We start from the raw sequence: 25,084 nt of genomic DNA on the forward strand, positions 1-25,084 counted from the left end.
ATTCCTTCATTTCTGTAGGAGGAAAATCAAGTCATGATTGCAATAACAGATAAATATATCCAGAGATGGACACAGATGCAACCTATATGGAAGAAGGTTACATATAACTATACTGGAATAAATTAGCAACAGTAGTCAACAATCATTCGACGTTATTTTGAAGAGTATCAAGTCTTTTACAGTATTCAGTACTCATCAAAATGCTACACGACAATCTGTAAAGACATATTTGGCAAAATTCCAACTAGAGTCGGTACCAGCCTATGGATATTGGATATGAGCACAGTTCATTTTGATTCCCTACACAATCCATTTCAGTCATAAATTCATCAAGTTTAGTCTGCATCATGAAAAAAGACAGTTGGTTGCAAGCTCTTGGCAATATTGGGAACTTTATCAAGTTAGTATAGACAAATCTTAGCTATAGCTGTCAAAGACTCAAATTGACAAGATGATCAGTGATAAATAGAGTCAATGAATCAACCTAAACTGAGGTCGATCAAACGTTATGTTGATGTGGACATCAAATCATTCCAAATATTTGACTAACATCAAGTAACTGCTAGTCTAGAAACTTCAATATCAAGTTGAATCATACCAAAACTATTTTGCGCATTATGCCAATGAAATTTAGACAAATGGTCATACTACTGGTTGCTTCTTTCTAGTGTGGGAGGCAGATACTTGACACTGTGTTAAAACCTTATTTCGCTTTCACCCTGCGTACCGGAGCAGGCCTATACTTTGAATGGTTAGGTGTCCATGGGCCTTTGCTATCGTTGGCATAAAAATCCATCGGGTAATTATCGTCCCACAGTTCAATGTCTTTCAGAGCTACCGACGCTTCATAAGGAGACAGCAAGGGCTTACCAAAAGCAGTGCCCCAATCAATAGACAATCGGGGACATGCAATTTGCACCCAAGCCCCCACATCCGGGAATAATTTGAGTTTCGAAGGAAAGATCTCGGCTAAAAGGATTTTCACAACTTTCCTGCCGGATTTGGTGATTTGTTCTTCTAAATAATCCAGAATGCTCGTAGAACCTTGTCGCCCCAAGGTTCCCAAAATTATACCCCACGTCTCAGCCGATTGCGCTGACGTAATTGCTTTTTTTCTCATATCCTGCATTTGTATATGATCATATTTTTCAAACGTGAAGTCTTTACTGTAAGGGTCGTATTTGTAAGCGGGAATCTCCGGATTTGAAATCATAATCGATTCTAAATGAAACCGGCCGTCACCTAGAAATACCACAGCGTCCACAACAGAGTTTCTATCAATTTTAGGCGATGTGCACCCCAATATTTCACCAGGTGTTAGAGGCTTGATTTGTGGTATTGTAATGCTGTACCCGTCACTTACAAGCTCCTGTTTGGCGGCATGCAATGTAGCAACAAATTGCACCGTACTGACAAAATATATCGAGTCATTCTTCTTGAAGTTAGTCTTCATAGTATCAATGAAGTGCTTACTGTCGATTTTTATGTCCACAAAAATATACAGCATCTTCATATCGGCCATTTTGTTGATAGGTATCAGGCAACTATGTCCATAATGTACTAGAAAATCACAGCCTAAAGCTCTAGCCGAGTGATCATCAACACAGCAAGCTCCGTACGTTGCGTCTCCCATAATAACAGTGTCCGATTCCGTGAATTTCTCGATGATATCGGAAATGGTACATGCGAACAACAGTAGCCCGTCTGGTAACTGTAAAGCTACTCGTTTCGCTCCGCTTTGCTTTATCCTCCATATCGTCTTATGTATTTCGAAGTTGTAGTTTGACGGAAGCTGCGCAATAGCTGTATTTAAATCCTGATTCTGTAAGATGTCTTGTGGAACTTGATTCAGAGTTGACACTCGAGATTTGGCGTTATACCTCTTTCGAACTGGATTGGCTTTGATCACGGTCGTCGTTTCCATTTTTGTGCTTTGACGCCCCAACCAATTCGCAGAGACAGCAATCCGACCAAGTCGCTGTCAAAAAGAGATGTCACTACTATCATGAAACACCTTACAATAGTAGAGAATAGCTCTTGCTCATACTTCGCCTGTTCGGAAGGCGAAAGCAGGTTTACATTTCCCTCGCACTATCAACAAAAGACTGCTATCATCGTAGCACGATTTTCATATAAACGGAAATAAAAAATGATTCACCATGAACATAACTATACAAAATGTGATAAATCTAGAATAGTAGGACTACTATAAGTAGTTTCTCGACTAAGATATAGCTGAATAAACTAGCACTGTCGTTTTAAGTCAACAGAAATCACATCCACATAGATAAAGAAATCAATAGGCCTAAATTGCGATTATCAGCCGCCCCTATGTACCGTTTTCAAAGTTCATTTAGCAAAACCCCGGACAGTTTCCCGAGGACCAATCTGATTTTAATATACTCGAATGATCATAAACGTTGATATAAAAGTAAATTAGAACAATTCTAGGTCCAACACCATGTCCAAATATCACTTTGAAGTGGGCCTATCAATACGCATAAATTACGATTATCAGCCTCGCCTATGTACAATTTTCAAAGTACATTAAGCAACACCCCGGACAGTTTCCCGAGGACCAATCTGGTTTTAATATACTCGAATGGTCATAAACGTTGAAATAAAAGTAAATTAGAACAATTCTAGGTCCGACACCATGTCCAACTATCACTTTGAAGTGGGCCAATCAATACGCATAAATTGCGATTATCAGCCGCGCCTATGTACCGTTTTCAAAGTTCATTTAGCAAAACCCTGGACAGTTTCCCGAGGACCAATCTGATTTTAATATACTCGAATGATAATAAACGTTGATATAAAAGTAAATTAGAACAATTCTAGGTCCGACACCATGTCCAAATATCACTTTGAAGTGGGCCTATCAATACGCATAAATTACGATTATCAGCCTCGCCTATGTACAATTTTCAAAGTACATTAAGCAACACCCCGGACAGTTTCCCGAGGACCAATCTGGTTTTAATATACTCGAATGGTCATAAACATTGAAATAAAAGTAAATTAGAACAATTCTAGGTCCGACACCATGTCCAACTATCACTTTGAAGTGGGCCTATCAATACGCATAAATTGCGATTATCAGCCGCGCCTACGTACCATTTTCAAAGTTCATTTAGCAATACCCCGGACAGTTTCCCGAGGACGAATATGGTTTTAATATACTTCAATGATGATAAAGGTTGATTTGAAAGTAAATTAGGACATTTCTAGGTCCGACATGATGTCCAACTATCACTTTGTAGTTGGCCTATCAATACGCCTAAATAGTGATTATCAGCCGCGCCTATGTACAATTTTCAAAGTTCATTAAGCAACACCCCGGACAGTTTCCCGAGAACCAATCTGGTTTTAATATACTCGAATGATCATAAACGTTGAAATAGAAGTAAATTAGAACAATTCTAGGTCCGACACGATGTCCAACTATCACTTTGAAGTGGGCCTATCAATACGCATAAATTGCGATTATCAGCCGCGCCTATGTACCATTTTCAAAGTTCATTTAGCAATATCCCGGACAGTTTCCCGAGGACGAATATGGTTTTAATATACTTCAATGATGACAAAGGTTGATTTGAAAGTAAATTATGACATTTCTAGGTCCGACATGATGTCCAACTATCACTTTGTAGTTGGCCTATCAATACGCCTAAATAGTGATTATCAGCCGCGCCTATGTACAATTTTCAAAGTTCATTAAGCAACACCCCGGACAGTTTCCCGAGAACCAATCTGGTTTTAATATACTCGAATGATCATAAACGTTGAAATAGAAGTAAATTAGAACAATTCTAGGTCCGACACGATGTCCAACTATCACTTTGAAGTGGGCCTATCAATACGCATAAATTGCGATTATCAGCCGCGCCTATGTACCATTTTCAAAGTTCATTTAGCAATACCCCGGACAGTTTCCCGAGGACGAATATGGTTTTAATATACTTCAATGATGACAAAGGTTGATTTGAAAGTAAATTAGGACATTTCTAGGTCCGACATGATGTCCAACTATCACTTTGTAGTTGGCCTATCAATACGCCTAAATAGTGATTATCAGCCGCGCCTATGTACCATTTTCAAAGTTCATTTAGCAACACCCCGGACAGTTTCCCGAGAACCAATCTGGTTTTAATATACTCGAATGATCATAAACGTTGAAATAAAAGTAAATTAGAACAATTCTAGGTCCGACACGATGTCCAACTATCACTTTGAAGTGGGCCTATCAATACGCATAAATTGCGATTATCAGCCGCGCCTACGTACCATTTTCAAAGTTCATTTAGCAATACCCCGAACAGTTTCCTGAGGACGAATATGGTTTTAATATACTTCAATGATGATAAAGGTTGATTTGAAAGTAAATTAGGACATTTCTAGGTCCGACATGATGTCCAACTATCACTTTGTAGTTGGCCTATCAATACGCCTAAATAGTGATTATCAGCCGCGCCTATGTACAATTTTCAAAGTTCATTAAGCAACACCCCGGACAGTTTCCCGAGAACCAATCTGGTTTTAATATACTCGAATGATCATAAACGTTGAAATAAAAGTAAATTAGAACAATTCTAGGTCCGACACGATGTCCAACTATCACTTTGAAGTGGGCCTATCAATACGCATAAATTGCGATTATCAGCCGCGCCTATGTACCATTTTCAAAGTTCATTTAGCAATACCCCGGACAGTTTCCCGAGGACGAATATGGTTTTAATATACTTCAATGATGATAAAGGTTTATTTGAAAGTAAATTAGGACATTTCTAGGTCCGACATGATGTCCAACTATCACTTTGTAGTTGACCTATCAATACGCCTAAATAGTGATTATCAGCCGCGCCTATGTACCATTTTCAAAGTTCATTAAGCAACACCCCGGACAATTCACAATTCTTCAATCATATACAAACAGTAGAATTCAGACAATGCAAAACAAAGTGGTTTTAATAAAGAAAACACAAAATTTAAAGAGCCAATTTCGACGCAAATCAGTTCTCGGAAGCAGGTGCTTGACATTCCTCATGCCTAAAGGGAATTACATAGATGAACCACAGTGTGATTGAATATAATACATGTGACTTCAGATTACCTCTCGTAGTTCAGAATTGTGTTCCCAAACTGTTCCCTATATTGGTCGCAACTCTTTTCGTCATGGGGGAAGTCAATTGGGAGACCTCTCAAAAGACGCTCCGCAAACTGTGTAATATTGAGGTAATGAGGAAATCAATTTCGTTTTACACTTCATATCATTAGATTACTTTTAACACCAATACTCCGAGAAGTATGTGTTTTTGCCTGAAGAAGTGAAAGCATTTTGGTCCTGTAACGACTTTTGGTGTGCGGAATGCTTTTTCATAAGGGTATGATATCTTATGTAAAATGGCGATCTGCATTCTTGCCTGTAATCAATGGTTTTCAGACCGAGTTGAAATATTGTATCATCTGCATCCGATGCGCATTCTGCCTCATTAGGTGGACCTACTTGCAAGCACGAGCTGGAGCAGATAGCTCCATGGTGTTTGTGCAGGATGTTAAAATGATTTTGAACAGAATCCACCAAATATGGGCAGAGCAACACCTCAAAAATGCTATGAACCATATGTTATCCAACTCGCTGAGTGTCTTGCAGACAAAGAGACTATGAATCCAGCACATCGCCGTGAAGCACAGTTTTGTATCATAATGCTTACGACAGAGGAATTTTGCTGCTTTCATGGAATGACTAAAGCAGTTGTGTACAATTGTCTTCCTGAAATCCTCTGCCGATGCAACTCCGGTGACGATGCGGAAACACCGTTCGTAATATTGCCATCTTGTTTCGGAGCAGAACTGAGATAATGCAGCATTCCACAATACTTTACTCCCGTCAATTATCAACATGGCCGAAAAGACTGGTAATGAATTTTTACACGTATATTGAATAAATCGATTGAGAAATCGACTAATTGTCCCTGTATCATGCAAGGGAGTTATGTGCGATACGATCGGCATCGTTGGCCCTCCTGGATAGGGATTCCTTACCAACATGGTATAAATCTGGAATTTACCCTCATCATCTTCCTTATTTTGAGTAATGCCGCCGGTTGCATCAAGATATAATGAATCGTAAGGTGCAATGTCTTGGTATATTTTTATCTGATTTTCACTAAGGAGTGTCGCTTGTCGAGGCTTTCCGGACCAAAATCGAATGAAATGAGATCCTTCGTTGCGATAACGAATTTGTGAAAGGTCCATGTTCACCATCCAGTTTTTGCAGTAAGTCTCAGTTAAATTTAATTTATATTTCATATTGCGCAACACTCCTTGCGTGGGGACAAAAGAATGAGATCCATGAATCCTCTCAGTGTCACTCAAAGATCCGTAGAGATTCCTATAAACCTTCGATGCCGAATTTGATGCCAAGTCATAAGCCAATTTTTCCCCGAGTTGTTTGTCGACTCTTCGACTCCGAACACACGATTTATCATGATTCCTATTACCACTCATGATTAGCCAACAATCGACGTCATTCAATGACGAATAAATTAGTATCTCCCCGACAACTTCACAGCCACAGCAGGTTTTGTGAGCGCAGTATATAGCTACATGTCCTTCATAGTAACTAGCAGACCAACTATTTAATTCCATAACATTTTCTGGTCGCCGAAGATAGTTTTTTCGGATACATGGAACACAACAATCGGAAACTTCGGTAACTCTTTGCGAGAAATAAGTTACATATCCGGACTCCTTGGCGAATTGATGATCATGCTTGTTCTTGATAAGCATTTGCCAATCTCCGACAGGGAGACTCGGGAAACTGTCCGGGGTGTTGCTTAATGAACTTTGAAAATGGTACATAGACGCGGCTGATAATCGCAATTTATGCGTATTGATAGGCCCACTTCAAAGTGATAGTTGAACATCGTGTCGGATCTAGAACTGTTCTAATTTACTTTTATTTCAACGTTTATGATCATTCGAGTATATTAAAACCAGATTGGTCCTCGGGAAACTGTCCGGGGTGTTGCTTAATGAACTTTGAAAATGGTACATAGACGCGGCTGATAATCGCAATTTATGCGTATTGATAGGCCCACTTCAAAGTGATAGTTGAACATCGTGTCGGATCTAGAATTGTTCTAATTTACTTTTATATCAACGTTTATGATCATTCGAGTATATTAAAAGCAGATTGGTCCTCGGGAAACTGTCCGGGGTGTTGCTTAATGTACTTTGAAAATTGTACATAGGCGAGGCTGATAATCGTAATTTATGCGTATTGATAGGCCCACTTCAAAGTGATATTTGGACATGGTGTCGGACCTAGAATTGTTCTAATTTACTTTTATATCAACGTTTATGATCATTCGAGTATATTAAAATCAGATTGGTCCTCGGGAAACTGTCCGGGGTGTTGCTTAATGTACTTTGAAAATTGTACATAGGCGAGGCTGATAATCGTAATTTATGCGTATTGATAGGCCCACTTCAAAGTGATATTTGGACATGGTGTCGGACCTAGAATTGTTCTAATTTACTTTTATATCAACGTTTATGATCATTCGAGTATATTAAAATCAGATTGGTCCTCGGGAAACTGTCCGGGGTGTTGCTTAATGTACTTTGAAAATTGTACATAGGCGAGGCTGATAATCGTAATTTATGCGTATTGATAGGCCCACTTCAAAGTGATATTTGGACATGGTGTCGGACCTAGAATTGTTCTAATTTACTTTTATATCAACGTTTATGATCATTCGAGTATATTAAAACCAGATTGGTCCTCGGGAAACTGTCCGGGGTGTTGCTTAATGTACTTTGAAAATTGTACATAGGCGAGGCTGATAATCGTAATTTATGCGTATTGATAGGCCCACTTCAAAGTGATAGTTGGACATCGTGTCGGACCTAGAATTGTTCTAATTTACTTTTATTTCAACGTTTATGATCATTCGAGTATATTAAAACCAGATTAATGTACTTTGAAAATTGTACATAGGCGAGGCTGATAATCGTAATTTATGCGTATTGATAGGCCCACTTCAAAGTGATATTTGGACATGGTGTCGGACCTAGAATTGTTCTAATTTACTTTTATATCAACGTTTATGATCATTCGAGTATATTAAAATCAGATTGGTCCTCGGGAAACTGTCCAGGGTTTTGCTAAATGAACTTTGAAAACGGTACATAGGGGCGGCTGATAATCGCAATTTAGGCCTATTGATTTCTTTATCTATGTGGATGTGATTTCTGTTGACTTAAAACGACAGTGCTAGTTTATTCAGCTATATCTTAGTCGAGAAACTACTTATAGTAGTCCTACTATTCTAGATTTATCACATTTTGTATATTTATATTCATGGTGAATCATTTTTTATTTCCGTTTATATGAAAATCGTGCTACGATGATAGCAGTAACAAAAGCTAGCTTGCCAAGTTTACATGAATGTGGACACTTGGTGGCATTTGTTAGCGTGAAATGTCTGGTATGCTGATTTGCTGAATCACAAAACGGACCCAGATATAGATCAATATCAATAATCGTTGAATTATGATTTTCATTTAAACAAGTTACATGCAATGTACAATGCGATAAGATACAATGCAATGAACAGATAGTAGGATCTCGAACGACACGCATCAGTAGCGATCCTTTACTGTGGCATCCACCTCGGCCTAGAGCAGCGGTTCTCAACCTTTTTGGACATGCGCCCCCCTTGGGGATGGTCGGAAATATTGTGCCCCCTGACACCCCCCTGCGCTTTTCGTCATGTCAAAAAGAGAACATCATCTAATACAGAGGTAGGCAACCTTTTTGCTAATCACGGCCCATTTCGATTACTTATGTAGCCCGAGGCCGCATTCCAGGGCATAGCCGTAATGAACTAACTGGACGCGAATTACCTATGTCAATCTGTCCATATCCATTGCCGATGATATACGAAGTCAGGACGATTATATTTTTAACAAAAGCCTTTTTTGTACGTACCGAAATCGCGAGTCGGAATGTTATGAATAGATGCTGGGATTGCATATTGTCGCGCCGAGCGCGAAAATTTTTCAGATTCACGAATGAATTCCGTAATTAATAGTAGCGATATCACATATTATTATCGAATCTTTATCCTCTCTAAGCTCACGTGATCACATACACCGGTAGGGTTCATTGAGAGAGTGCTTTTGAAAATTTAGGGCAAGGTATAAATGATAATGTATCTTCGGGTGGGCCAAATGTTATTAGCCACTTTGTTGCATGCTGTTATTCCTTGACCGCCCATCAGGATAGTCGATTGTATCAGTAGTGGAAATATATATTAAAATCGCCCAAATGTACCATAAACAAATTTATTTCGTGCGGAACGCACGATTCCGATTCCGGATAAGAGTGAGAAGGGCGCTACAATTAAAATCGAAAAATTAGGTTATGTTGAATTGCACAGAGTGTGAAGAAAATTTCAAGAATAATCAAAATCTCTTAAAAATTTTGGAGTGAATTCGAAATTACAATTTGCATGTCGACGGATGCCAACACATACTTATTGAATTAGGTGTCGACGGCCGCACAAATTCCCATCTACAGCAACAGGTTGCCCTTCCCTGATCTAATAGTCGGCTATACATATGGTATGTCTTACGCCAAGTTTGAATCCGCATTCCAGTTGTTGAGTCTTTAACATTTCTGACAAATTTCCCAAAACTTGTTTGAAAATAGCAAAAAAACATTGAACAGGACATCAAATTATTTCAAGGTAGGTTGCACTGAGAAATCCTAATGCTGGTAGTGACTATACAGAGAGCACGGTATCGTTCTGTACTGACATGCTAAATTCGATCGATTTTGGAATTGAATAAATTATGTTTATTTAGGGTAGCTTAATTGAGGGCGAAAACGGGCAACTTATATTGCAGCTAAATCTGTCTCAGGCAGTGCAGTTCGCCAATTATTAACAACAGCTACCCAGCGCACCGAACTTTAAGCTACTGCAAATCTATGAAGTAATGAATGACTTACACGTGGGAACTGCTCCCAATTTTCAAAGAATATCAAAAATTTGCTCAAATGAAGTGGAAATCAGCCTTCCGTTGAGCGCGAATGCTGAAGTTAGAATTTGGCGAGATTTCTTGAATAGTTTCATTTTTAACAATCGTTTTACCAGAATGATTGTGAAGCACATTTTAAGTCAGAATTCATAAAGACGTGGTTAATTTCTCGCGCCCCCCTGAGAGCTCCCCGCGCTCCCCAAGGGGGGCGCGCCCCCAGGTTGAGTAGGGGAGATGTGGTACCGATGGATCAAAAATTGCAAAATGATCTCTGGCTCTCAAATCGTCAGCCGAGAATAGCAGATCTTTTGCTGTCTCAACACTTCGATACGATACATGGAGAATTTTTCAAGTATTTTCGGTCCCAGTGATCCATAGGTACCACATCTCCCCTACCCCTGGCCTAGAGTGCCCGATGTTACAGTTCTTTTCGATGTTGATCTTTTTGCAGCCGCGACCCTTTCTACTAGTTCTTTCCATTGCTTGTGAGTACTTTCTTTCTTCGGGTCTACTACTGTAAAATCATTTTAATAATTTCATGGTTTTACTCATTGCAAGAAGTGGTCGAAGTAGTCATCATTGTACAAGTTGGCTCCTTTATTGATAAATATTTATCAATATTATAAATATTTATTATCGTTTCAATAAACCCCTAGATTGCGATAAAATCAAAAGATAGGAAGGTTTTGAAACGAATATCAGTAGTCGCAAGTATTGAAATAGAAGTAGAAGTGCTGTCAAAAGTAATTCCAGTGGAAGTAGAAAATAAAGATGTTAATAATGCCCAAGTAAGTAGTTCTTCAGAAAGTAGATTTGGCCGATACGCCTCTCGTAGTCTACCTTTAAAAATTAAAGGGACATCTTTTCGAATGAATAAGCAAATAGATAGTAATGAGATATTTCCATTTATTGTGTGATTTTGAAAACATATTTTGCTACCGGATTCGCCCAGTCGTTGTGAAAATTTCACTCATAAACATGATGGAAATATATCCAGAAATACCTTACCTTACAAAATATGAATTCCTAAAAGTTAGCAGTGCATAAAAATACAAGTAGACTATATAAATAGAAGTTAAAAAAAGAACCATTTAAGATCGTCGTACCATAGTGTCCTATATGGTGTCGACACAGGCAAATCTCACGCCTCAGTGAAATTGTATCACGTCACAATTTCTATTTGGCTACAGGCAATTTGACGGTCATTTTTGACCGGCTTGCCGAGCATTAAATTAGGTAAAACGGATATCAATCGAAAGCTGACTCTCCACTGATTATGAAAATATAAATTTTATTCCGCTCGTGTCCCTGGAACTCCCAGAATCAGCCTCGCATTTTTCATTGATATGGAGATTGGCATTGGGACGCAACAATGCTGTCTGTCGAAACGAAAGAGTAGCTCAGGACGTAACAATGCTGTCTGGCGAAACGAGAGAGTAGCTCAAGAGAAAAAGAGCCAGACACCAGTCTTCAGGATTACCGGACCACGACCTAACATCGACCTCGCCCTCCGCCACATGCCACCCCATTTTGTCGCTTGCGTCTTATATTCTCTGCATTACTTTTCATTCAGTGTGCACGCCTCTTTATTTACTTTGCCTAGGATAAGGTGGGTGTCTGATCTTAATTGCTACTCCAAGTTGCTTCGACACCTTCATATCTTTTCATTGTATCGCAGTCTTGTGATGTTTTGAAAAGATGAAAATATTAATAAACCTGATTGATTGAATTGAACTCCCGTTTCCACATTGTCAGGTCACGCTTGACTACTTCTGGTTAATCGCAAAAATTTGCCGTGGAGTGGAGGCCATCCCACTTGTATAGATAGCTATATACTAGACTTTGACAGAGGTGGTCAAAGTAGTCACCGTCGCTACTCAAATAGAAGTAGAAGTAACGCCGGAATTTCTACTCAAGTAGAATTTGGAGTGGGGGTTTACAAGTAAGTATGTATTTAGGCATTCTACGCATATTTTTGCCTACAAAACTGAAAACTGTCAAGTAGAAGTAGAAGTAGTCTAAAATCATAACTATGTTAAAAGTAGTCTGAGTTATGAGAAATTACTACATTAATCAGTTAGTGGCAATCTTGTAACTTAATTGATTGCGTTAGATAACATCATCAAGAAACAATTCGAACGCTATAGTCGCTCATCTCGGTGTGTAGTAATCTACACAGACCGATACCGCGGCTTTTGCGAAAAAATCCGTTATGCTCTAGGCTGCGCGCACCTATACTCGACTTCGATAACGAACTTATCCGTGAAGTATACAGCCTTGAAACTTAGCACAGACAGAGTCAGACGGTCAGAACGCATAATCCGGATAATCTGGACGCGAATTCTTGTCATCTCTTCTGCTATGAAACACCTTCAAAATCTATAGAGAGAAAAACCTGCTTCTGCGTAAAATCTGATTTGTAGGTATAGGCTGTACCAAGTTACAAGGTTGTGACTCAATAATTGCAGTACGTTATGGTAATTACAAGTACGTTATCAAAGTCGAGTATATGCCAGGGTCTGCGTGCGCTGATGTAGCGTTGAGTATACCGCATGAAGGATTTTTCGCAAAAGTTGATATTGCGCCCTTCTACAAATTAATGTAATTTATTAATATAATTGCCACTGTGATTGTGGCTGGCTATACGTGGGAAGAACGACCCAACGCTTGCAGGCCGCATGAAACAGCATGCTTCTAGATTGATTAGAACACGCGCATCACGCTCCAATAAAAGCTCACCCTAACTCATTCCCTGAAGCTTATTGATTCAGAACAGGAAAAGACCGTGAATTCAACCATTCACAAGCATTTGTTGGATACTCCTGTTAGTGCGAAAAATGATTGAAACGACAGATTTGGCATCGCCGGCAAAATCCTTCACACTTTCATGTGTATGCCTTGGAGTCGACTTTGATCAAAACGCGCCAACCTGTACCTCGTGTCAATAGAAGGAGTTCGTTACCATCTAAAAATAGTACATATAGCTAAAAACGATATCTTCGGCCCAATTATTCGCAAGTTCATGCCGATGACGTCGTCATATTTTGTGATTCGATTGCTGTATATAACGTTCTTTCCAATCGTCGACTAGTTGCTGACGATTACCCCTGACGAGTGTCAGACGAGGAGGTGGAGCCATTTACCTTATATTTTCTATTGGTAATGTCAATATTTTGTGACGTCACAATTAGTATTCATGACGTCATGACTAAAAACAAACAATAAAAACATTTTTAAACAAGGGCCTGGTTTTAAACATGTCTGTTTTAAATTTATTTTGTTTTAAATTCAACCCTGTTTTGACACATGCGTTACGCTGTCAGGCCAAGTCCTTGATACTGCCAGTAACAAAATTTTGAGGCAGATTTTTTCATATTATATAACTTTTATATACAATAGAAACCCAATGATTATGGTGATTATTAACACAATGATTATTTATTTGTGGTCCATGATAAGAGAATATTTCTCATTTCACAGACGCAAGTCACACGAACAAAACCACTTCTAACGATTTTTAAAGTGTTTGCATTGTTACTTTATGCATGCATAGGCTATACTTGTTCATATTATCCTTTTCATTAGCGTTTTCATACGTCCAATAAAGAATTATTGTGATTAATACGGAACAATTATGAGCAAAATCAAAAATTAGAGAAATTGACATTTCGTCATAATTTGGGAAACTTCAGAAAAAATTTTGATATTTTAGTAATTAGTTTGGAATACTAAAACACAATACATAAAAATATTTAACCAACTAAAACTTTTGCAAAATTTCATTACATGAAGTTATTAATGAATGAGTGGTTTCCTAATTTCGACTTGCTGCACTTATGGTTCTCAGTTTCGAATGTTTATCCATAGTATGTTAATTTCTGAAATCTTCAATGTTTGTGTTAAATAATATAAGACATACGTGCTTCAAGGTTTTAATAAAGTCACATTGGTTGCTTTAACAACTGCTATTAGGACTGCAGAATGGTTCGAGTTGAAACACAGTGCACGGCGATGATATTTTTACAATTTATGGTTTCATGACTTTAAGCACGAGAATCGGATGGCTGTGAGGAGGAGCCTATAGCTAGAGGAATGTCCTACCTACCCGAAGACTCGAATCGACCCGAAATCGAATACCATAACCGCCAAGTATTTCATCTGCTAAAGCGGATAATTTCGAGCATTGCTAGATTTGGAAACAAACTTCCGTCAATCCCACATTATAACCACACATAAATCGATATTCCTTTTATTGCGGAAATTTCCAATTTGATCTAATATATACTTTGTAAACGATAATCTTAAAGCATGTATTTCAGGATAATGATAAAATTAACCGTCATCCCGTCCTTGTATCAGTATTGAATAAAGTAACAGTTCTCAAGAACATTTTGGAGTAGGCCTAGGCCTACTTATAGAAAAAGTGGCGGCAAGTCTCAAATTACATACAGTTGCAAATTAAGGTATCTTTGATTCCGGAACATTTGAATTAGATCTGTATTATCTATCTTATAGGCTATATTATATACTTTGTAATCGATCGTTCTACATATATGGGCAATGTTCCCTCTAATTTTCTACGAGTGTGCGCACACTCACCAGCTCACAGCGCAGACCCTTGGACAACAGTGCGTAATGACTAAAAGAATAGATCATCACTTCGGATTTTTTTGCGCAACTTAAATTTTCTGTGCGCAGAGACCGTGTCAGTACTGCGCATTTGCGCACGTGCGCACGTGCGCAGGTTAGAGGGAACATTACATGTGGGTCTACAGATGCAAGTAAGAGTAGGCCTATAATTGTATCATCTGCAGTTGAAAGATCTATAGGTCTGCCCCTCAAACGGGACAAAGACTAACATGAGTACAGATAATGGAACAGTGAATGTCTCTAAGAATTGGAGACACTTGGCAGTTGAATCCATCCCCACAATCTTGTACCTTAGCTTATCGCTATGGATTACGGTCGCGCAGCTCGTGGACTACATACGAGTCCAAGCGAGCGTGAAAATTGCCACCAAGCACATCACAGTATTGTCGATAATATGCGCTTTTTCGTCCGCCTGCTGCTTCGCTATCGACATCTTCGAAGAACTAGTGGTCGACTATTTCGTTTACGATATGTGCCCCATGATCAAGCTCGCCAAAGTTACCACTGGCAGCATTGCCCTGTCCTTCTCCTACCTCGTATTTTGGAGACGGCAAAGAGCTCTGTATCAAGATCCGCGCCTTGGTCATTTGACTACTCCCGTTCTGCGAGCGCTGAGCTGGACATCTCTGTGTTTCTCCCTACTATTTCCTGCTGTTAACTGCATGATATACGCAGGGGCGTATTCTTTTGGAGTCAAAACTTCTGGATGCACTGTGCTACTCTCCACCATCGCCCCCAGGACACCGTGGATTATCAGCGCAGTGGGATCAGTTCTGATTCATACTTCGCTGTTGTGGCCCTTCATCAGACCTATCATGAAGCACTCGTCGTCGCGTCAAGCTGACGGGATTGACTTCAATTCGATCATCAAGCGATCTCTGGCGTGCGCGTCGGTTTGCGCAATCTCGGACATCACGGCTTTTACTCTGTGCGCGATCTTCATCGGGAAACGCGGAGCTGTAGTCGGTGCTGCGATGCAACTCGGCATTATCACCAACATGACTGCGACAATAGTGGCATTTCCCGACTGGAATAATATCATGTTTCGTATTTGTTGCGCCGCAGCGAATCCCCCTGCCGAGCCGGCAACAACTTCCTAGGATTTGTGACTATAGGAAATGTTATGATACCTTTACGAAATTCCGACCCAACGACAGGCAATGCATTTTAAGTATTTATGAACTGTATCCTACGGTTACCATATTTCGTCCTTTAGGAGGGTTTATTCTACTTTTTCAAGAAATCTAAAATGTCCTTCAAGGGCGCCCAAATGCCCTGCTTTATAGATTTAAGAGTCTGGCAATAGTACAGAGACAACTTAAATATAAAAGTGGGAATGGATATCTAGCGAGTCAAGCCGGAAAATGACCTTTTTTTAGTACAGCCATCAATATTAGCAGTAAAATTTTTAAATGTCCAGTATTAATGAATGCTACTTCCTCTTTTGTGACTATTAGTAAAAAGTATCCTCTTTTTAGGAACTCAGAATATGGCAACCCTACGGAGGACACACTCAATCAGAAATGGCCTACAGAAGTACTGAGAATCGACCAAGCGATGAGGGTAAAGTGATATATTTCAGCACGGGAGATAAGATAGAAAAGTAGCGTTTCCATCCACGCCTTCAATGTTTGTCGAATAGATGTCTTCGATAAATTATATGTCTGTTTTTGAATTGATCAATTCTCCAAGGATAGCCTATTATTCCACATTTTTGCTGTGTTGAAACATGAAGATATGCTATTCATTTCATCAATGCTTTTGTGAGATGTAATTATAGGAATTTTATTAATATCGATACCAATATTATGCACGAATAAATGGAACATTCATGAACACCGTAAAATGCAGACCAAGCACTAGTTACTCTCCATATGATTGTATTATGTGACAATAAGGAGACTGATATCTATACATATTATAATAATTCTATATTATGATATATATAATTTTAAGATATATGTAATATTATATTTATTATATACATATATGTGGTATATGTGTTAGAACATTTACGTTCTGTAGTCATGGCGGCATTGATTTCGTGAAATTTGTCAAACATATAACCTCCATGCTACACGTTACGAGACGAAGTTCTTATGCATTTTCAACCAAATGAGAATGAAGATTCAGAGGGTAAAACATTGCGGATCAAACATCGGGATGAACTTGTTCCATTCGCAGCGACTCGGGTTGGTTTGAAGAATTGGCGTTTGTGGATTCTGTTCCATTATTATCAAACGCTTTATTGTCATTTGCGTTTCCTGATTCGACCTAAATGAGAATAATGTCTCGCCGTCGCTTGCAGACTCAAATGGAGGTGAGTAGACAATACAATAACGAGTAAAAACGAAAGTTCGTCTTACCGGCGCTTTCGAATTCATTACGTTGATCGCTACTTTTTTTGCCACTAAGATAGCGGCTATCGTCGCAACAGCAACAACTCCTCCTATTAGCATCCACGCCCAGCCAGCTAAATAAATATTATGTATCGGGAATTACATGGTACAGCCTAAGTCAAACTCCTACAACGCGTTTTATCACAAACAGGATAAAAATAAAAATTAAAAAATGTGAGTGCGGGAACGATAATGTTGAAACAATGACGTGACGTCAGCTATCCTTTGTTACATAGCGAAAAGAAGACGAAAATTAGAGAGCGAAGGCGTTTTCTGCCTCCTCTGTCTACGGCTATGACGACCGACGTACCCATTTCTGTTGACTCTTCTGATGTCGTTGCATCGGCGTCTGAAAGGAAATTGATCTCTGAATTCGACCGGTGCATGGTCGATAATATTGATGGACGATAGAATTGCCATGACATCATGCGGTAGGAAAATTCGATAAACATCACATACGTTAAACAGGGGATCATCAACCTTTTTGCACTACTTCTTGGGTACTGATTAAAGCGACGGGCTAGCATTCCCCCCTTCCGCTGTTTACCCGTACCAGACTGAATTTCCACTTTGAGGTTCATAGCACTGGGCAGGAATCACAATGCCGTAACACTTCTAAGACAGTCTCGTAAAATCAAAACATCACATTTCAATTAGCTAGCCACTGTCATTTTTGGAGAAATCATTAATTACTTCGCACCATGTTTGTATACAGGGCCGAAACAGTACTTCGTCAGCTCCCTCCCATTAATCGTTGGTGTTGCACCCCCCATAGGATCATAAACCCCCTGCCGACGTTTTGCCACTACTAGTCGGGCACGTTTAACTGCCCGACTGTGAATGATTGTATACTCACGTCGAACGCGAAGAATTTTCATATTCAGGATAGGATGTTGTCTATAATATGGTAATTGCATATAATGCTATTAATTTTTTAACCTCTCTCATACCCCGCGATAACATTCACTGGCAGAGCTGAAGGAGTTGGTGACTTCAGATAGCAAGCGCAGGACTACTCCGCGCCTATGGACAATGGGCAGTTGGCAGTTGGCTATTGATGGTTTCGGTCAACATGCGGCGGTCATATTCGCCCAAGGTTTTATTTGGTAACACACTTCGCGATAGTCGCATGTTGGCCTAACTTCAGAAGTCTTGGTATTGGTCTCGGTAATTACCGTTGCGGAAATGTCAATTTTTTTTTATTAATGATGTGCAGAGGTGGTCAGTAACGAAGTACTTCTACTTTTTCGAAGTACTCAAGTAGTTTTCCTCTGCTTCTGGTACTTACTCAAGTAGATCTGATTTTCGCTACTTCGACTTCTACTTCGTAATATTTTGTGATCTAGTTACTTATTTTTCGCTATTTTCAGTTTTTCAAGTATAAGTACTTCAATTCTCCAATCATGAAGATAGCCTGAGGAAGTTCGGAGCTGTTTTCACGGAGTATCAACATTTAATTTTCATAAAAATTGAGTAAAGCCCAGAATTTTCGTCGCGCTTGGCGCGCAGTGGATACGGAGTAACCAGTATAATTTCACGATAGTATCGGTTAATATATTTAGGTAGCGGGTTGGCGTGGTTCCGTTCACACCACATTGTCGCCCTTCACCAATATGAAATATTTCCTCACAGTATATATGGCTCATCATAACGTTTGAAACTGATGTTTCACAATCTAGCATTTACTTATCATATCGTAATCTAGCATGTCCATGGCGTGTCCTAATTAGGAAAAGTGGACTCTGACTTTTTTTAGTTTTAGAGCTGTTTTAGCAAACCACCTTTGAAACTTTCTGGACTAAAGACATGAAATACATGTTCCGCTTTTAGAAGTAGTATTTATACTTCACTTTCCATTCCCAGTATCATATCCTTTGAGTTCTAATTATTATCGGTTCTTTTGTCTGGATAACATACATGTTGAAGTATAAAAGCAAGTGTAGTAATGCCTTTAATTTCCGGAAATAAAGCTACACAATATGGCATTTTACAGTCCACCATATCTTTTATTAGCGTTTACTAATCGCGCAAAGTGTTTACACCGTATCCTATACAACTTCTCCGTTTCCCTCTTCGACTAAGCTATTTAACGGGCCTTATAATATGGGAGATGGTGCCATACCATGATATTTTCTAAAACGTGCTGCTCGAGAAAACAGAAGATAAGTATCGTATTTCCATATCAATACCATCATTTTCATCCCATGATGCGGACGAATGCTTATGCTGTCCAAAATTGGATACCTCCTGGTATGCATCAATTTGAATCAAGCTCGGCACCTTTCGCATAGCTCAATTTGCGCCTTTTGACAATCCATGTGAACGAATTAGGATCGTTTTCACTACTTACTTACTTACTTACTTGAGTAGATCTAAAGCCTGTCAATTCTACTTCTACTTGAAGTAGTTTTAGGTTGCTTATGGAAGAAGTACTTCTACCCGTACTTGAATAGATTTTTTTCGTCGCTACTTCTACTTCGACTTGAGTAGCTTTCTTGACTGCTTTGACCACCTCTGATGATGTGTAATTTTTTTTTCTCGAGACGCTGAGGGTAACCATATTATAAAGTGAACATTTTAGTACAGTATATCGCGCGAAGCGCGAAGGAAATTTGAAGTTGTAGAAAATCTACGAAATGTATAATTTATGCTGATTTGCGAAATAATTTTGGGCCCCCTTCGAGCTCGCCCTTCCCACAATTGGGGGGTTTGGGGTGCGGCAGTTACGACTCTGTTTGTACAAATTATGCAACACCAGTCAACTCAAATTTTTTAATAAATCATGTCACACTTTGGACTAGACCAGTCAGTGGGAAGCCTGACATTGCATGCTATCAACTAGTACGCTGTACTCTGGTATATAACTTGACCCGTGGTTCTCAAACTAAGGGGAGTTAACTGATGAAGTCGTGTAACTGATGAAGTCATGTAACTGTCAGCTGATGCTATAATGGCATGTCGTTCAAGGATCTCTGTGGAGTGCGTAGAACGTATTTTTACAAACTCAATATGTTTGTTAATAATATTCTGGTTGACGAAGAAATAAAATATCTCAATATAGGCTAAGATTGACGCCAGATTGAGATACCGTCCTTGGTCGTCTCAGTATCCTCCTCTTCGTTCATTACATCGCGTTGTGTATGTGTATCGCATTCACATTTGCTTGTTTTGGGCGGATAAATATACAAGTACCGTCGATTGACTGTTTGATGTCGCACATATATATACCGAATGTAGTACAAACATGTATTTCTTCGGGACATTGATTATAAACTGTGATGAATTCCCACACAATTACGGGTTCGTAAAAGTGTCTATTACTAGAAAGGTGTCTAAACATATCACAGACCTTTTTTCTTGCACAGTTTGACGTATATATGGTCGTTCTTGGTATTCACTTGTATGATCAAGTATTATTAACATGCCCTACCGGAAGTCGTGAGTTCTTGTCTCCGACTTGTTGAAGTATCGTTGTTGTCCCTTCGATCTTCATTCACGCCAACTTAACACAAAGTAGCGAATGATTAGATGGAATTTCTATATCGACGGTAAATGTATGTCGAATCAAACAGATGTGGAGACTAGTCGTGACCTTACACTACAGATATTTTTCTAGTATAAGGTTATTGAGTATTGATCAACTTGCAGAAATTCAGTGTTTACACATTCCATGCCATATCCTCAGAAGTCAGAGGTCAGTAAACGAAATACGTGTACTTTTAGCAGCACTCGAGCAGATTTATATTCTACTTGCAGAACTTACTTGAGCAACTCTATTTATTATCCGTGACTAGGGCTGGGTACAATGATTCGAGTACTCGAATCTGAATCGAGTATTGATTTTAATGATTCGAGTCGAGTAGTAAAAGACGATTTTTTCGAGTACTGAAATTATACGCTCCTCGCAACTGATAGTTGATTTACTAACGAGGATTATAGTTTTGATACTATTTTCCACTGAGGAAGCCTTGAAACCTTGATTGGCCGTGTCGCGGCATACGGGGCGAAGTACAAAGCTACCAAATTTACTGGAAATAACACATTTCCGAAGTCATGATCATCCCACAACATTGTCAAGAAGTGCAATGAAATCGGGACGGTCGAAAAAATATCAGAGTATCTTTATTGTGATGGATAACAGGCATCATATCCTCTTCGTGGTGGCATAAAAGGTACGTATTGGAAATTTGACATAGGATATTTTGTTGTGACGTCATAATGAGTGATACTCGAATACTCGACTCGACTCGAAGCATATTACGTGATTCAGAATCGAATCACTCAGGTACTCGATTTTGCCCAGCCCTATCCGTGACTTCTACTTCGCCATGTTGTGACAGACTTACTTTTCGCTATTACCAGAATTTTATAGTAGAAACAGAATATTCTTCAAATGAGAGACGGAGGAACTCAGGGGCTGTTTTCACCGGGAGCGTGATCTCACTGAGACGCTCCGTTTCGCTTACGTAATTGCCTCACGACGGTGGTTCCCAAAGCATGGGCCACGATCGACCCAAACTTGGATCGCCTATGATTATTTTGATTTATCGCCTGTTTTTAGGCATATTGTAACCAGGGCCGTAACAGCACTTCGTCAGGCCCCCCCCAAAACTTTGGTCTTGGGCCCCCCATAGGGTTATGGATCGAACTTCTGGGGGGCTTCGCCCCCCAGACCCCCCTCTGGCGATACACTGTTTACCACTATTCATCTTAAACTTTGGGACTTTGTTTAGTGAATCAGTTTTTGTCGCCTAAGCGCGCGAAGCGCGAAAAATTTATGATTTCATCAGTCAGTATGATCGGGAATTGCGTATTTGTTATCAATTTTTATCTTCTCTCTGCTGACGTAATCAGATTTGCCGGTAGAGCTGAGTAAGGTGTGTTTGAAAAGGTAGGACCACTCAATAATAATTAAACAGCACCTCGTCAGGCACCCATCACGTTGTTCGCGTTAGTCACGAAATTATCTGTACTGTATTGTGAGCCGAGCGAAAGCGAGGCGCGAAAATTTTCGATAATTTATGATAAAATCGGTCAATCAGATCGGTGATTGCATATATATTATGCTATCAATTTATTGTCCTCTCCACTCACTTAATTAGATTTACCGTTTGAGCAGAGTGAAGTGTCTTGAAAACGATAGGGCCCGTAAATATTGATTAAACATCTTCGGGCGGGCGGACCCGTTGATATGACTTCGTTATGGTGTTATTTCGTGACTTCCAGTCTGCTATATCAAAAAATATAGAATCGCCCAAACGTAGGCTTCTAAACTAAGAGACGCACACGATTTCAAATTGGTATTTCTTCACTGGCATAAAATTTTCACCAGCGGGATGGTAATTGTCTCGTGAGGTTCAGATTGCAAAGACAGGAACATTCGGCGCCAGTCATTCAGGAGCCTATGGACAATTAAACCTATATGTATTTTGTATAGCCTATATAACGAAGTTTTCGGTCTGCATAAGGGCATAGACCTTTTCGGCCAAGCTTTTCTCGCTACCGATCGTTCTGGCACACTTCTTGGAGTCGCATGTTATATGGCCTAAAACTTGATTGTATGTCTTGGTGGGCCGTGGCGCGGTAATGGCCCAATATCCAATAATATAGAAAAATTGCTGCTTGAATTCGCGCGCGGCGCGAAAAAATTTTGAAAAATTTGCATAAATTTTCAAAAAATACGCTATGATTTATGCTAATTCACGAAATAATTTTGGGCCCCCTTCGAGCTCGGCCCCCCCCAATTGGGGGGTTTGGGGTGCGGCAGTTACGGTGCTGATTGTAACAAAAGTGAATGACTGAAAAAGTGAAGAGATCACAAAACTTGAAAATATATGCACGAACCTGTCCGAATATTACCTTAATTGCCTTTCGTGAAATGGGGAGAATTGCATAACACAAGCACAGTGAGCCGTGCGATTTTGCTGTGTCTATAATACGCAACTTTAGGGCACTATAATGATGACACGTTAGGCTTACCCAGAGGTGGTCAGTAACGAAGTACTTCTACTTTTTGGAAGTACTCAAGTAGATCTCCTCTACTTCTGGTACTTACTCAAGTAGATCTGATTTTCTCTACTTGTACTTCTACTTCCTAATATTTTGTGATCTACTTACTTACTTTTCGCTATTTTCAGTTTGTCAAGTAGAAGTAGTTTAATCCCCCATTACGAAAGATAGCCTGAGGAATTTCGGGGCTGTTTTCACGATATACCAACATTTAATATTCATAAAGTCAAATATAGCCCAAAAATTTTGTTGCGCTTCATGCATAGTAGCAGGGTTGGAATGACTCGAGTCCGACTCGAGTCACGATTTTCTGATGACTCGACTTGACTGGAGTCATTTTCTCTGAATACGGAAATGAGTCGACTCGACTCGAGTCAATCTGTGTATTGACTCGACTTTGACTCGAGTCATTGAGCATGACTCGAACCAAGTCATATGACTAGAGACTCAGATGGCCAAGACCAACATTTCACTGTAATTTCGAAGAATAGTAAAGTAACCACGCTATTGGGATTTCGTCTAGGGTATTGGTACTTGAAATTGCGATCAGAAACTGCTAAAAGTGAGGAATATCAATGCGAATCATTCAACATCACCAAACAGAGTAACAAAAAGTGGGTTTAGCAAGACTTTAACTGGAAACTGAACAGTCAACACAAAGACTCGGACTTGGACTCGGACTTGACTCGGTGGTGAATTGAAAATGACTCGACTTGACTCGAGTCAAAACTGTAAAAGTTAAATTGACTTGTGACTCGGAGCCTTGTTTACAACGCTGCATAGTAGTGATGGAGTGACAAATATGTTTTCACGAAAGTATCAGTGAATATAATTTAAGTACCGGATTGCTTGGTTCCTCTCACACCGCAATGTCGCCCGTATCAAATATTTCATCACAGTAAATATGGCCCACCATAACGTTTGAAACTAATGTTTCGCAATCTAGCAATTACCTATCATATCGTAATCTAACAGCCCATTACGTGTCTTGATAATCTTGAAAATCCAGCTTTTTTTTTAACGTTACACCTGTTTTAGGAGGTCAATTTTGAAGCTTTATGGACAAAAGACATGAAATATATTTTTCGGTTTTTAGAAGTGGTATTTGTATTTCACTTTCAATTGCGAGTATCATACTTCGAGTTCTAATTACTTTAAGTTCTTTTGTCTGCAGAACATACATGTTGAAGCATAAAAGCAAGTGTAGTAATGCCTCTATTTTCCGAAAATAAAGCTACACTGAATATCACTTTTACGATCCACAATATTTGTTATTGACGTATACTAATCGCGTAAAGTGATGAAACCGTATCCGATACAAGTATTGGTCGTCGCCTAAACTTGGGGCCTTATAATATGGGGTATGGCGCGATGCTATGATATTCTCTAAAAACGGGGTCTTCTAGTAAACAAAGGGTTAGTATCGCATTTTCATATCAATACTATAATTTGCGTCTCATGATGAGAAACAATGCTTATTCTGTCGAAAATTGATACCTCCTTGGATGCCTCAATACGAATCAAGCTGTCTGCACCTGCCGCATAGCTCAATTCGCAGCTTTTTACAGTTCATGCGAACGAATTAAGACTGTTTTCAAAACTACTTACTTACTTCGAGTAGATTTAAAGTCAGTCAATTCTACTTCTACTTCAAGTAGTTTTAGATGGCTTATTGAAGAAGCACTTCTACTCGTACTTGAGTAGATTTTTTCGTCGCTACTTCTACTTCTACTTGAGTAGCTTTCTTGACTACTTTGACCACCTCTGGGCTTACCGGAATTGGATGAGAGATCGGGTGATTCAATTTTGTCTTCTTTATCTTCGGTTATGTCGGCCTTATCTTTATCGCTTATCGAAAGAGCGTTAGAAGGTTTTTCATTGTTGAGAGAAGTATCCGTCGTCGAGTTCGAACCATTAGGTGAAGTATCAGAGGAGTCTGTTGCAATGAATTTGGTAACTATGACTGCTCATTAGGG

The 25,084-nt window shown here is 39.4% G+C and overlaps 3 protein-coding genes and 1 long non-coding RNA gene across 5 annotated transcripts in view; 1 reads left to right on the forward strand and 3 right to left on the reverse strand.

Moving 5' to 3' along the window:
* Positions 1 to 9: 9 nt before the first annotated feature.
* LOC145448053 (2-(3-amino-3-carboxypropyl)histidine synthase subunit 1-like) lies at positions 10 to 2,098 on the reverse strand. The gene has a single exon (XM_080326380.1). It carries the CDS (start codon positions 1,922 to 1,924, stop codon positions 704 to 706), a length of 1,221 nt encoding a protein of 406 aa, XP_080182506.1. The 5' UTR covers positions 1,925 to 2,098; the 3' UTR covers positions 10 to 703.
* A 2,806-nt stretch (positions 2,099 to 4,904) lies between these two features.
* On the reverse strand, positions 4,905 to 5,614 carry LOC145448337 (uncharacterized). Its single transcript, XR_013917876.1, has 2 exons — positions 5,114 to 5,614; positions 4,905 to 5,049 (listed from the first exon to the last, which is right to left on the reverse strand). It is a non-coding gene; the product is annotated as an uncharacterized LOC145448337 (long non-coding RNA).
* Positions 5,615 to 14,646: 9,032 nt separating this feature from the next.
* Positions 14,647 to 16,183, forward strand: LOC145447737 (uncharacterized). Its single transcript, XM_080325995.1, has one exon. The coding sequence runs from the start codon at positions 14,910 to 14,912 to the stop codon at positions 15,798 to 15,800; it is 891 nt and encodes a 296-aa protein (XP_080182121.1). The 5' UTR covers positions 14,647 to 14,909; the 3' UTR covers positions 15,801 to 16,183.
* A 380-nt stretch (positions 16,184 to 16,563) lies between these two features.
* Positions 16,564 to 25,084, reverse strand: part of LOC145447736 (uncharacterized) — a 36,355-nt gene continuing 27,834 nt past the window's right edge. Inside the window, exons 16-20 of one of the 2 annotated variants that reach the window (XM_080325993.1) lie at positions 24,883 to 25,044; positions 20,530 to 20,601; positions 17,410 to 17,448; positions 17,067 to 17,173; positions 16,564 to 16,974 (exon numbers count right to left, since the gene is read on the reverse strand). In XM_080325993.1, coding sequence (XP_080182119.1) covers positions 16,852 to 16,974; positions 17,067 to 17,173; positions 17,410 to 17,448; positions 20,530 to 20,601; positions 24,883 to 25,044 — 503 coding nt within the window. In that variant the 3' untranslated portion in view covers positions 16,564 to 16,851. The remainder of the gene's footprint in view (positions 16,975 to 17,066; positions 17,174 to 17,409; positions 17,449 to 20,529; positions 20,602 to 24,882; positions 25,045 to 25,084) is intronic. The other variant, XM_080325994.1, reaches the window with a different exon arrangement.

Source organism: Botryllus schlosseri, chromosome 10 (genome assembly GCF_051294905.1).
Source record: "Botryllus schlosseri isolate E-star chromosome 10, Bs_hap1, whole genome shotgun sequence".
NCBI classification, from domain to species: Eukaryota; Metazoa; Chordata; class Ascidiacea; order Stolidobranchia; family Styelidae; genus Botryllus; species Botryllus schlosseri.

Bases quoted from the DNA above. Each gene is read 5' to 3' on its own strand.
- LOC145448053 (XM_080326380.1), bottom strand. From the start codon at position 1,924: ATGGAAACGACGACCGTGATCAAAGCCAATCCAGTTCGAAAGAGGTAT.
- LOC145447737 (XM_080325995.1), top strand. From the start codon at position 14,910: ATGAGTACAGATAATGGAACAGTGAATGTCTCTAAGAATTGGAGACAC.